The 10,923-nt window shown below is 56.4% G+C and overlaps 5 protein-coding genes across 5 annotated transcripts; 2 read left to right on the top strand and 3 right to left on the bottom strand.

Moving 5' to 3' along the window:
- The first annotated feature begins 76 nt into the window (after positions 1–76).
- Positions 77–2,023, top strand: BCV69DRAFT_98966 (hypothetical protein). Its single transcript, XM_025495679.1, has 2 exons — positions 77–417; positions 501–2,023. The coding sequence occupies exons 1-2, from the start codon at positions 262–264 to the stop codon at positions 1,845–1,847; spliced, it is 1,503 nt and encodes a 500-aa protein (XP_025349990.1). The 5' UTR covers positions 77–261; the 3' UTR covers positions 1,848–2,023.
- On the bottom strand, positions 2,018–4,644 carry BCV69DRAFT_98987 (S-adenosyl-L-methionine-dependent methyltransferase). The gene has a single exon (XM_025495680.1). The coding sequence runs from the start codon at positions 4,443–4,445 to the stop codon at positions 2,199–2,201; it is 2,247 nt and encodes a 748-aa protein (XP_025349989.1). The 5' UTR covers positions 4,446–4,644; the 3' UTR covers positions 2,018–2,198.
- Positions 4,645–4,983: 339 nt separating this feature from the next.
- Positions 4,984–5,803, bottom strand: BCV69DRAFT_280436 (DUF814-domain-containing protein). Its single transcript, XM_025491614.1, has one exon. The coding sequence runs from the start codon at positions 5,783–5,785 to the stop codon at positions 5,087–5,089; it is 699 nt and encodes a 232-aa protein (XP_025349988.1). The 5' UTR covers positions 5,786–5,803; the 3' UTR covers positions 4,984–5,086.
- A 522-nt stretch (positions 5,804–6,325) lies between these two features.
- BCV69DRAFT_98947 (hypothetical protein) lies at positions 6,326–7,965 on the top strand. The gene is made up of 2 exons (XM_025495678.1): positions 6,326–7,764; positions 7,894–7,965. Exon 1 carries the CDS (start codon positions 6,506–6,508, stop codon positions 7,691–7,693), a length of 1,188 nt encoding a protein of 395 aa, XP_025349987.1. The 5' UTR covers positions 6,326–6,505; the 3' UTR covers positions 7,694–7,764; positions 7,894–7,965.
- Positions 7,966–9,137: 1,172 nt separating this feature from the next.
- BCV69DRAFT_289225 (hypothetical protein) lies at positions 9,138–10,777 on the bottom strand (the record flags this gene model as incomplete). Its single annotated transcript, XM_025493665.1, has 6 exons — positions 10,397–10,777; positions 10,154–10,257; positions 9,956–10,054; positions 9,826–9,857; positions 9,573–9,730; positions 9,138–9,196 (listed from the first exon to the last, which is right to left on the bottom strand). The coding sequence occupies exons 1-6, from the start codon at positions 10,758–10,760 to the stop codon at positions 9,138–9,140; spliced, it is 816 nt and encodes a 271-aa protein (XP_025349986.1). The 5' UTR covers positions 10,761–10,777.
- Positions 10,778–10,923: the final 146 nt, after the last annotated feature.

The raw sequence follows: 10,923 nt of genomic DNA, 5'->3' as shown, positions 1-10,923 counted from the left end.
CCCCACGCGGCTCGTCCGTTGCTCTGTGCTGCAGCCTCGCCTCCACGCCTCCGCTCAATTTTGTCTCTGTCCGTTCCGCATATTCGGCAGCCTCCCCCCTTCGCTACCGCCGAGAAGAAGAAGAAGAAGAAGAAGAAGACAAGACGTCGTAGCCCAGGCTACAAAGAGTGCAGACGTGGTCAGCTGTTGGACTACAGCACAAGTCAGGTCCAAAGGTCGGTAGAGGAGGCTTGTCCCCGCTACCGCCCGCACTTTGCAGTCATGGACGCGTTCCAGGTGCGGATGGACTTCCAGGCTCTGCTGAAGCGACTGAATGCTTCTCAGCAGTCCATCGAAAAAGTCCTCGGCTTCGCAGATCGTCACGTAGCAAAGGCATCAGCAGACCTGTGGGACTGTATACTCAATGAATGCGGCAAGGTGATTGAACGGCTCATACAGCCAAGGACAGTGGGAAGACTTCAGCTGACTCTCATTCCTCTGTCCTTCTTTCTTCTCTTCAGACAAACCTCTCCTCGCGGCTCAATATCCTTTTTCTGCTCGACTTCCTTTTCACAGACTATTCCAGCCGCTATTCCCAAAAGCTTATCAACGACTTCCGCCGCATGGCATCAAAGGACCTGCTGCGCCTCATAGACCACGTCGTGCCGCACGATAATCTCAATGGGGTCAAGCTCAACAGCGGCGTCACCATCCAGATCCTCTCCTCATGGCGACTTAAGCGTCTCTTTCCCCAAGAGCAGATTGCTGATCTACTTGCGAGGTTACAGGAAAGAATAGCAGACACACTTCATTCGAAAGGCTCCTCGAGCAACAATGGTGAGGAGGCAGGCTTGCCGACTCTGTCACACTCGGAGATCCTTCGGCGGATAGAGGAGGACAGAGAGCGACACAAGAGGATACGAGAAAAGCTGTGGGTCCTGCCTCCCAAGTCCTTTTTCGACGCAGTGCCCGACCCATCTACGTCCTCCAGTGCCCGGCAACAGCAGCCAAGGCAAGGTGAATGGGATAGGGCAGCTAAGCGCCCCAGACTAGACCCCTCGGCCGTGGAAGGCAGCGAAGTCAACGTCGAGGATGGGATGGAGGGAGGACCCCTGACCCACGCCGACCCGCTCGACATCCAGTTCGAGGAGCTCTGGGAGAACACCTCGGATCTGAATCAGGACGATCTCGATGCCTGGCGAGAAGAAGAAGACGAGCGGTGGTGGGGCTCTGAAGAGCAGATCCGGCGACGCGAGGCTGAGAGGCTCGCTGAGTTGAATCAGGAGAGGGAAGTGGAGACGGAGAGGAAGAGGATAGCCTTCGAGCAGCAAGAGCAGCAGCGTAAACAAGCCTCTGAAAAGGACGAGGTGATGTCTGATGGCAGAGATCGAGAAGGAAGCCAAAGCGGACCTCAACCGACACAGTCCCACTCGTACCAACCGGAGAGCGCAACACCTGTAGAGTCTATGGGTCCACCTCCTGTGCAGCCGCGCTCGGACTACTACAGCAGAGAAGCACAACAGGCTCGGGAAGCAGAGCACGCATATGCTCCTCCGCAATCACCGGTTCACCCAGGTGCCCCGCCAGGTCGGGGAGGCTGGCCGCCCTACCAACAACAAGGTCCTCCTCGTCCGCCGCCTGCGTACCAGAGAGGGTACCAGCCAGTGCAGCCCCACTCGGAGAATACTGGAGTGGCTCCGGGAGGATATCAACATCAGCATCAGCATCAGCATCAGCATCAGCAGCACTCCTCGCCTGCTGCCTCGAATGCTCGCTGGAGACCCCGAGGGGGACACTATGGTCAAAATGCACCTCCTCAAGCGCCATCATACCCTCGCAGATGGGGTGCGGACGCATCGACAAGATGAGGGGAGGAAGTGAAGATGCAGAAGGAGAAGAGAGAAGAGGAGGAGCATTCGTACTTGTACTATACGCAGATTTAATCCTTTGCGATTCGGAAGGATTCAAGTAATGAGACAGCAGATGAGGAGAGACTATGAGGGTCGTGACTTAAAGAACAGAAACGAAACTGGGGTATCAAGAAGCAAGCAGAGAGAGACACATTACTGAGGCTAACGCTGAGGATCGTGAAGAGCCTGCGACAGTGGGACATGCACGATGGTGAAGGGGAGTCTCGGAACCAGAGCAAAGAAGGACAACAGTCGAAAAGAATCTATGAACAAGAGCGAAGAGTTTTGAGAAGAGGAAGGGATCGTTCATCAAGCTTCCTCCATCACTACATCCGCATCCTCATCATCTTTATCCTCCGCCTTCATCTTCCCCTTTCCCTTCGCCGCACTCTTCGCTCGAAACTTCTCCCTCAGCTCCTTCTTCTTGACCTCAACGGCAACGACATTGGCAATGATGGCCCTGCCGAGCATCCTTGCCAAAGGGACAGGCACCGCATTCCCGACCTGCTTCTGAGCCTCCTCAATCGAGCAGTCCCAGGTCATCCAGTCTGGGAAGCCCTGAACTCGAGCAGACTCCCGGAGAGTGAGCGTGCGAGTCTGAGTGGGGTGAATGACCGCACCTTGCCGGTTCGCAGGCGAAGCGCTGGTCAGCGACGTAGGAAAGGGCTTATTGGGATCCAGGCGCTGGTAGGAATGCTCGGAGCGCTCCCAACTGTGTCGAGCTTTGCCGCTATCCTCTCTTCGCAGGCTATTGGCGCTGAGCAGCCACTCCGGGGTCAAAAGCGGCTTGTTCACCAGCGGTGAAGACCAGCTGCGGTGGTTTGCCCCCGGGCGCAGCAGCACATTGGTGACACGCTCGACGTTTTCGAAGGTATGCCGAGCCGTCTGATGCTGCGACACCACACGAGCATCTGCGCAACCTCGTCGCATCAAAGCTTGATACGGAGTACGTGGCTCAGTGCCGTACCTCTGAAGCTTGGCTCCCACCAGGTGCTCCCCACTTACGCCTGACAATCTCACTGCGTCGAGGGCGGGGATGCCTCGCGCCGCTCGCGCCGCTTTTTCCCGATCCAGGGGTGAAGCTCGGAGTGGGTACACCTGGTGAGGGTCGGACCAGTCGAAAGCGGGGAGGTCGTCGATGGCGTCCATGACCGTGACAGTCGGCAAGGGCGCACAACCCCGAAGGAAGCCATTAGGCATGGTGAAATGCCGCGAGGGCGCGCCGTCCCCAGGCCAGAGTCTGATGCTGGAGCTCCTGCTCAACCGGTCTGAAGGCGTAATATGCGAGGCGGGGGGCAGACAAGGCAGGCCTTCTTTGGCGGCGAGGAAGATCATCCTCCTTCGCTCTTGAGGGCTGCCGCAAGACACCGCTTCCACGTTGGCAATCCTGACGGAGTAGCCCAGCTGAAGCAAAGTAAGGACTATGAGCTTTGGAAAACCTTGGTTGATGGCCCCCAACTTCAGCGTCTCGTTGTCCATGATCCCCCCTACGTTCTCGACGACAACATAGTCCGGACGCAGCACTTCCACCCAAGACAACGTCACAGCGATAAGCAGGTTCCGCCCATCGGTGGCAGCGCGGTGCGCATTAAGCTTGCTGAAGGACTGACAGGGAGGGCCTGCTACAAGAATATCGACCTCGCCCCGCTTTGGGAGCGTGGAGGCGGAGGGCAGTGCGGAGGATAAAGGGTTGCTTTCTGCCTTCTCGCAGACGACGGCCAGAAGCTCAGAAGCATCGGCTGTGAAGACCGCGGTCCTCGGATGCGACGCTTGCAAGGTTCTCGCCCGTGCAGCATCCATCTCAACAGCCCACTTAGTCTTGATGTTGCCGGCGAGACCAAGCCCCAATGTTAGTCCCCCAGCACCGGCAAAGAGGTCCAACGTGCGCAGACTATGCGAAATGACTTCGCCTGTTATCTTTGCCGCCAGCACTCGTTGGCTCTCACATCTGCTGCATGCTTGGAAGCCTGACGAAGAGGTCCAGAACAGCTCGTCCCCTTCAAGCCTGTGTGCGACTGGTCCCTTGGTGACAACGCACTTGCGAACAATCACATGCTTGGCATCGTCGAAAGCAAAAGACTGATCACGAGCTGCGAGGACAAGGTGAGCAGGATCACGAAATTTGTGTCCAGGAGAGGCAGCCGGAGGCGCGATTGCAGGGCGGAGAAATGGCCGGAGGATGAGGTTTGCGATGCCCGGAGTGGTCTCCTCGATCTTCTGCACTTGTACAACGTCCAGCAAGACAGAGGCAGCGTTCTTGTCGCGGGAGAGCAGCAGGCAGTCCCCCTCGTGAACCTTCACGCCGCTCACAAAGAGGCAAGCACCGACGAACTCCAGTCCTGCCACTGGGCTGCCAGGCTCGAGGATGCTGTTGAGCTGCTGCCAAGCGCAATCTTGTTCATCGTGAGCAAAGTCAATTCGGCACGACAACGGGTCTATTTGACAGAGTACGTTATCGTCTGCAAAAGTGACCCGACGAGCTAATGGAGACGACGAGATGTGAGATGAAATGATGAGCTTGAATTGCACGTCGATGTGCGAAGCAACAAGGGGCATTTTTTACTCACACGTCTGGTACAATGCCGAGGCAGGCGCAGCACGACCCCAAACGCTTCGAGCAGAGATGACGACCACTCCTGCGTGTAGGCCTCCGAGGCCTACTTGCTCAATCTTGACCAGAGTCTGATTATGCGCCTCGCACCTCGCTTGGCTCCTCATTAGGCTGCCTACCCCGAGAGTCCCAGCAGATCCCAAAACAACAATGTCCCCCTTTCGCAGCGCGTCCGCTGGGGTCAAAGTCCTCAGGGTATCGTTGAGGCGTTCCTTATGCTCGTGTGCCTCATTGTCTCCGCCTTGCAGGATGTTGAACGTGTCGCGTGCGACACCGAAGTGCAGGAGGTGCGCTGCTACAAGCGGAGTGACGTTTGCACGCCAGGCAGTCGCAGAGGAGATGGATGGATCGACCATGTTGCTTATCTCAGTGGAGGGGGGAAGCAATTGAAGATCGTGGTAGATCTCCAAGGGGAGAATGGCAGGACAATGCAAACCTTGTGTACCATTCCGACTGTGATTCCGATTGCTATCGCAACTGTTGCCTCGATTGCTGTCACGACCTTCCCGCGATCGCTGCGTCCGAGGGGCGAGGGCGACCGTTCAGCCGGCCGGCTTTCCCGGCAGTACCTGTCCGCAGCCGGAGATCACATGAAGCTGTCATCGCTTCCTGCTTCACTCGCCCGATCTTCTCCCTCGCCCGTTTCCTCCCTCAGCCGCTTTGCTCGCTCCTTCTCGATCTCCTTCTCGCGCTTCGACCAAGCGATAGCGTCTGCAGAATTGAGCGAGGAGTAGTCCCGTGCCTGGCGCTCTGCCGCCCTCATCCTCTCTTGCTCGAGTCTCTCGTTGTTCTCCTCGACGGCTTTCATCTTCTTCTTGCGGCCGGCTTCCCTTTGCCTCTCCTGCCGCACAGCCTCGTGGTCCACTTCGACAAGCTTCTTCGTCTTGTTGAGCATGTTCACAATAGCATTCTCCCGCTCGGCTACCAGGAAGCGCCGAACAAGCCGGTCGTTGTGGAAGCTGACCGAGCCGATGGACATGTCTCCCTGCTTCTTGAGGTTGGAGGCGGGCGTGTAGATGATGGTGATATTTTTCTTCTTGTTCCCTTCGATTGAACCGGCCTTGGTCAACTGACCCAAATGCTCTAGCACAGGAGTGGGGATGGCATCCCACTTCATCCCCTCCGACATCCGCAAGTACACATGGGGACTACTGAGCTTATCCACGTGGAACCACACATCCTCCTCAAAGGCGTACTTGATCAAGTCTTCATTCTCGAATTTGTCTCGACCCACATAGATGGTAGCAGGTGCCTCGAGGGCGGGGGACGTGAAGAAAAGGACCATGACGATGCCGCAGGGAAAGGCTGGCAGTATCTACTCGTATGGCTGGACTCTCGGCACCGCACACTCTGAGCCAGGCTCGATGCTTGCGAGACGAATGAGGAAGGTGGCTGCGCAATTAAATTTGGGTACGGGACTATCTGGATCTTCCGATTTCACTCCTTCCTGCCTTCCGTCCAACCGTCGGAACTCGGCGCCATGAGGCATGTCGGCGTGCGAATTTGTCGCGTCGGTCGCGGACCCCTTACATGCGGCGCTACGACCCCGGGAGACCAACACGGGGGCAAGAGTCGGCACTGCTGCCCAAGTCAAGTGCGGGACCGTCTTGTTGTTGACATGGGCGTGCACCTCGCACCGCATCATTGTCCTTGGCGCATCAGCACCTCATCTGAAGGCCTCGACGATGGACTGCATCAGCACGGGGCTGATGCGGTGCGGGAGCGTGGGGATATCCGGCCATCGGTAGCCCGTGGTCGACAGCGAGTATAAGATGAAAGCCTGCTCGCTTTGCCTCCCCCTTTCGCCCTAGTGTATCTTTCATCATCACCTCTCCTCCATTCTCTGCCTGTACTCACGTCAGAAGCTCAAAGGTTGATCCTTTAGCTCTCATTCTCTACCCTCTCCTCATTCGCTCCCTCACCCCACACTTCACGTACTACCCCTCCGCAATTTGCGTCTCCTTTCTCTCGCACCAATCTTTTCAGTAGCCCCTTCACAACAATCATGCACAGCTTCCGAACCACCACTCTCCTCCTCGCCCTTGTGGCAGTTGCTTCCTCTCTCTCCGCTACCACCGCCAATGCTTCGCTGGACGAGGCAATGGCTATTCGCGGTCACCAGAACATGCGAGCTCGTCGCAACACCGTCAACTCAATTGTCTCGAACCACGGTAGTGCGCTCAGGCGCAAGAGGCTGACACAGGCTGCACAGGAGCTGGCTGCTAGGCAAGCAGAGGAGGTCTCGTCGAGCTCCGTTGACGCGTCGGAACCCGCAACAACTACTTCTGCCGCCGCTGACGCGACGTCCAGCAGCGCTACCTCGACGGCTACTAGCACAGAGACTGCCACAGATAGCGCCAGTGTCACTGCTTCCAACTCGACATCCACAGCCAGCTCCACTGTGACGGGCACAGCTACCTCTACCAGTGTTATGGCAACTACCACCGCCATCTTTGACATCGAGGGCGAAGACACTGAGGAATTCACGGACGAGACCGACGAGGACGATGATTCGACACCAGCCTCATCAAGTTCCAGCACCGCCTCGAGTTCCAGCACCCACACCCACACCCACACTAAGCACTCTAAGCATCACCACCACCACCATTCTAGCTCCTCGTCCGCCGCCGGAGCCACCGCCACCAAGTCGTCCAAGAAGACTACTGTTAAGAAGAACAAGTCTTGCAAGAACAAGAGCAGCAACGCCAAACTTGCAGCTGCAAACAGCTCGAACGACAGCAGTAGCAGCAGCAGCGCCGCGGCCTCGCCAACGACCAAGGCGTCAGCCTCTGCCGCCTCGAGCACGGCGTCGTCATCGTCTACGTCGACAGGTACTGGTCTGCTGAGTGGTGTGTCCGACATTACCGAGAACGGTGAGATTACCTACTTCTCCGTCGGTCTCGGTGCCTGTGGTTACACCGACTCGGACAGCGACTACATCGCTGCTCTGCCCGTGGGCCTGTGGAATTCGATCGGAGGTGCCGATGTGTGGGAGGGCAACATCGTCTGCAACAAGAAGATCAAGATCTCCAAGGGTGACACTGTCATCACCGTCACCGTCAGGGATCAGTGCCCGACGTGCGCAAACAACCATCTCGACCTCTCGCCCTCGGCTTTCAAGGCTCTCGCTCCCCTCGTCGAGGGAGAAGTGTCCGTGTCCTGGGGATGGGTGGGCGGCGAGCCCAGCAAGTAGATAGACGCGCTTCGTCCATTCTAGATTTCCTTGCACGTCTCGTCGTCACCTTTAGTTCTGCCTCGGCCTTCCTCCCTCCTCCTCGACTGTCGTGGCTGGTCCCACAAGTTGAGATCGGCGCGCCTCGACGACCGTTGGTGAGACCGGTAGCAAGCTGGGCTTGTGCCCCTGTCTACCTGCTTTTGTCGGTGGCCCCCCCTCTCCTCCTCCCTCCTGCTGCGTCTATCTATCATGTTCCACGACCCCCTTCTCTCACAATCATGCCCATCACTGCAACTGCCTACATTCCCCACCCCATCATTTGCGAACGTCAAGGTCCTGGTTGACCTGGACTCGCCATCCTTTCAATGCACTCGCCCCCTTTTCGACTTCTTTTCACAGTATCTTTTCACCATCCAGCGAATAGCATCTTTGTCTATCTCGTTATCAACCTTGCTTGTGTGTGTGTGTGTACTTGAGGTCTAATCAGCGAGGTATAAGGCAGAGTGTTAATTGTTTGATCGACTGAGTGAAGCATGGCTCGACGGCGTCGTCGACTCGGGTTCTCTGGAGGGCAGCGCTTCAAACTCCGCCCGCTCCCCTTTGGTCCGGGCAAGGCGAGGATCATCTCTCGCTCCCCGCTTGCAGTGTACTGAACGACCATTAACAATCCACCGCCCCTTCCCCTCCATCGTGTTTCGCCCCGTCTCTTTCTCCCCCATAGCATTACATTAGCATTCCAGGAATTGAAAAGACGAGAACAGGAGCTAGAAGACAATGGCAGGAGAACAGGACCAGACTGCCTCTGTTGAGGAGTGCCAGGCTGCTCGTTTGCCTCTGGGTTGGAGAGATTCGTGCTCTGCGTGAGTAGAGTAACGGCGGTTGCGGGAGGAACAGAGAATAGATTGCAAGGCATCAGAGGAGGATTGGGGGCACGTCTAAGGACTCACTCCGCCTATCGGTGGAAGCCAGCCGGAAGCTATGAGCAGACGAGCAAGAAGAAAGGGGATACGAGGCGAGGGATCTGATTAGGGTCGACTTTCGATGGACTTTCCTCTTGGACAGAGCGGGAGACGCTTCCCCTCTGCCGCTTCTCAATACTGACATCTGCATTTGCCTCCCTCTGACCTCGACAGCCTCGCTATCCCGCTGAACAAGTGCAGGAAGCAGACACTGTACGCCCCTTGGAAGTGCGACCACGAGAGGTGAGTCTGGTCGTACGCATACCCTTACAGCCAAGCTTGCTTTGCTGAGGAGAAGACGGCGTCGCAGTCTCGTGCTCCTTCGGGCACAAGAGGAGCGGTGGTAGTCTTGTAGAGCTTGTTGACTGATTGTCCTCCCTCTTGCCCCGGGTCCGATCCTTCCAGGCACGCCTACGAGAAGTGCCAATACGAAGAGTGAGTACCCTACCTTCCTCTAATAGTCCTCTCACTCGGTATTTCCCATGCTCTTCATGCGCAACACCTCAGACTGACGTGCTGCTCCCCCCCTCCCCATCTTCTTTTTGTCGCCCTGTTGCAACAGCTTCATCCGCCGTCAAAGGGCCCTGTCGAAAAAGACGATGGAATCGAGGGACGATGAGTAAATTTGCCAGCTAGGGCAAGGAAACCTCTACAGCGCAGGATGGGATGGGAGCGGTAGCTCGGGAAGGGCAGGGCAATGAGCCAATTCATGTAGCCAGCCTGTGCACTCCCTCTCTTTGTGAGAATGATACTGCCGTTGCTTAAAGACAGCCAACAGATCGTGCAAAATCTAGTCACACACACAGTTCGCAGTAGAGTCGGAGAAGTAGATTGGACAGATCTGCAGACGGAGAAAAAGAGAGCACCGATGAAAGCCCTTGCCTCGGCTCTCTAGAAGATGACATCCTCATCCTTGCCACCATCGAGGAGATTCTTACTCTTGCCATCTCCTTTCTTCCCACCCTCTGCCTCCTCGTCCTCCTCCTCATCCTCGTCGAGATCGCCCTGCATGGCAAGCGTTCGCTTCTTGTTCTCTTCCTCGGCAGCCGTCTTCTTCTTCTTGCCTTGGACCTTCTTCAGCCGGAAGAACTCCTCACTGTCGTGGGGTTTCAGGAAGCAGGGAAGAAGAGAGAGATTGTGTCAGCAGGGGTCACAGGCGAGGCGAGCTTGTGAGAGGTCAAGGGGACTAACCGGTCCATTTCATCGAGCTCGGATACGATGTACTGTAGGCAAAAGAAAGGGGATTCGCAAGTGTCAGGGAAGGCATCTCATTGAGACCAGCGGAGGGTCTTGCGCCGTCCTTTGATCATTCGTTACTCACGCTGATTGTGTTCTCCAGTCTGGGGATGATGACGTGCTCGATGGCATTCACCCTACGGTTCGTCATACGAATAACCTCGTCCAGAATCACAAAGGCAGTCTATTAGGCAGAAGAAAGGGCAAGGCTTTGTCAGTGTCTGAAATTGTAAAGCGATCGCGGCGAATCCTCCACGTCTCTATGCCTTGATCTGATACTCACCTGCAGACTGGCCAGCTCCACCAGTGTCTCCAATGCCTTGCGGTATATCTCCCTGGCCTTTTGAATCTGCTGACCACCTCGTGATAGCCCGGCCAATTGGAATTCTGGACCCAGAGTGGAACAGCAAGAGGAGAAGGCGGAGAGGGAGTAGAGCTCATCAGGTCAGCGTCTGCGGCTCCCAGCTGCCTTCTCGCAACCTAATCTGAGCCAAATGACTGCGCATATCTACTCATCAACACTCACCCTTTGTTTGATCTGACTTTGTATCCACCTCGAAAGCGGGCAAGAAGACACCACTGACATTCTCCTGTCTAGCCCTGACCCTGAAGCTTGCCTTTGTACCCACTGCCTCCCTCACACCGTACCCAATTTCTCCCACTGCATAGTTGACTTCTGCAAGAGAGAAGCTTGCCATCTGCATGACTTTACCCATCTTCCTCTTTGCCTCGTCGATCTTTGCAGTGATGGTTCGGAAACGCTTGGTAAGAGCATCGGCTTTTCTCTTTAGGAGAGAGTGACCCGTCTGGGCTCCCTTGAGACGACCCTTTGTGTTGTTGAGGGTCATTCGAGTGGGGAAGACGGCCTCCCTGTTTGAGTTGCCTGACATCTTGGCGACGCTTTGGATAGTAAAGCAGTGGGTTTTGAGGGAGCAAGGTGTGGGATGAAAGGATGATCGATGGTGGGCGGGTGAGATCAGGGAGAGCGGGCAGCCCAGGTGGAGATCGGAGATTGGCGCATGAGACTGAGAGTGACACTCCCGCTCGCCCAGA

Source organism: Pseudomicrostroma glucosiphilum (assembly GCF_003144135.1).
Source record: "Pseudomicrostroma glucosiphilum strain MCA 4718 unplaced genomic scaffold BCV69scaffold_2, whole genome shotgun sequence".
Taxonomy (NCBI): Eukaryota; Fungi; Basidiomycota; class Exobasidiomycetes; order Microstromatales; family Microstromataceae; genus Microstroma; species Microstroma glucosiphilum.
This window is presented reverse-complemented; position numbering and strand designations above follow the sequence as displayed.

Bases quoted from the DNA above. Each gene is read 5' to 3' on its own strand.
- BCV69DRAFT_98947 (XM_025495678.1), top strand. From the start codon at position 6,506: ATGCACAGCTTCCGAACCACCACTCTCCTCCTCGCCCTTGTGGCAGTT.
- BCV69DRAFT_98987 (XM_025495680.1), bottom strand. From the start codon at position 4,445: ATGCCCCTTGTTGCTTCGCACATCGACGTGCAATTCAAGCTCATCATT.
- BCV69DRAFT_280436 (XM_025491614.1), bottom strand. From the start codon at position 5,785: ATGGTCCTTTTCTTCACGTCCCCCGCCCTCGAGGCACCTGCTACCATC.
- BCV69DRAFT_98966 (XM_025495679.1), top strand. From the start codon at position 262: ATGGACGCGTTCCAGGTGCGGATGGACTTCCAGGCTCTGCTGAAGCGA. The intron at 418-500 runs GTGATTGAACGG...TCTTCTCTTCAG, and splicing joins TACTCAATGAATGCGGCAAG to ACAAACCTCTCCTCGCGGCT.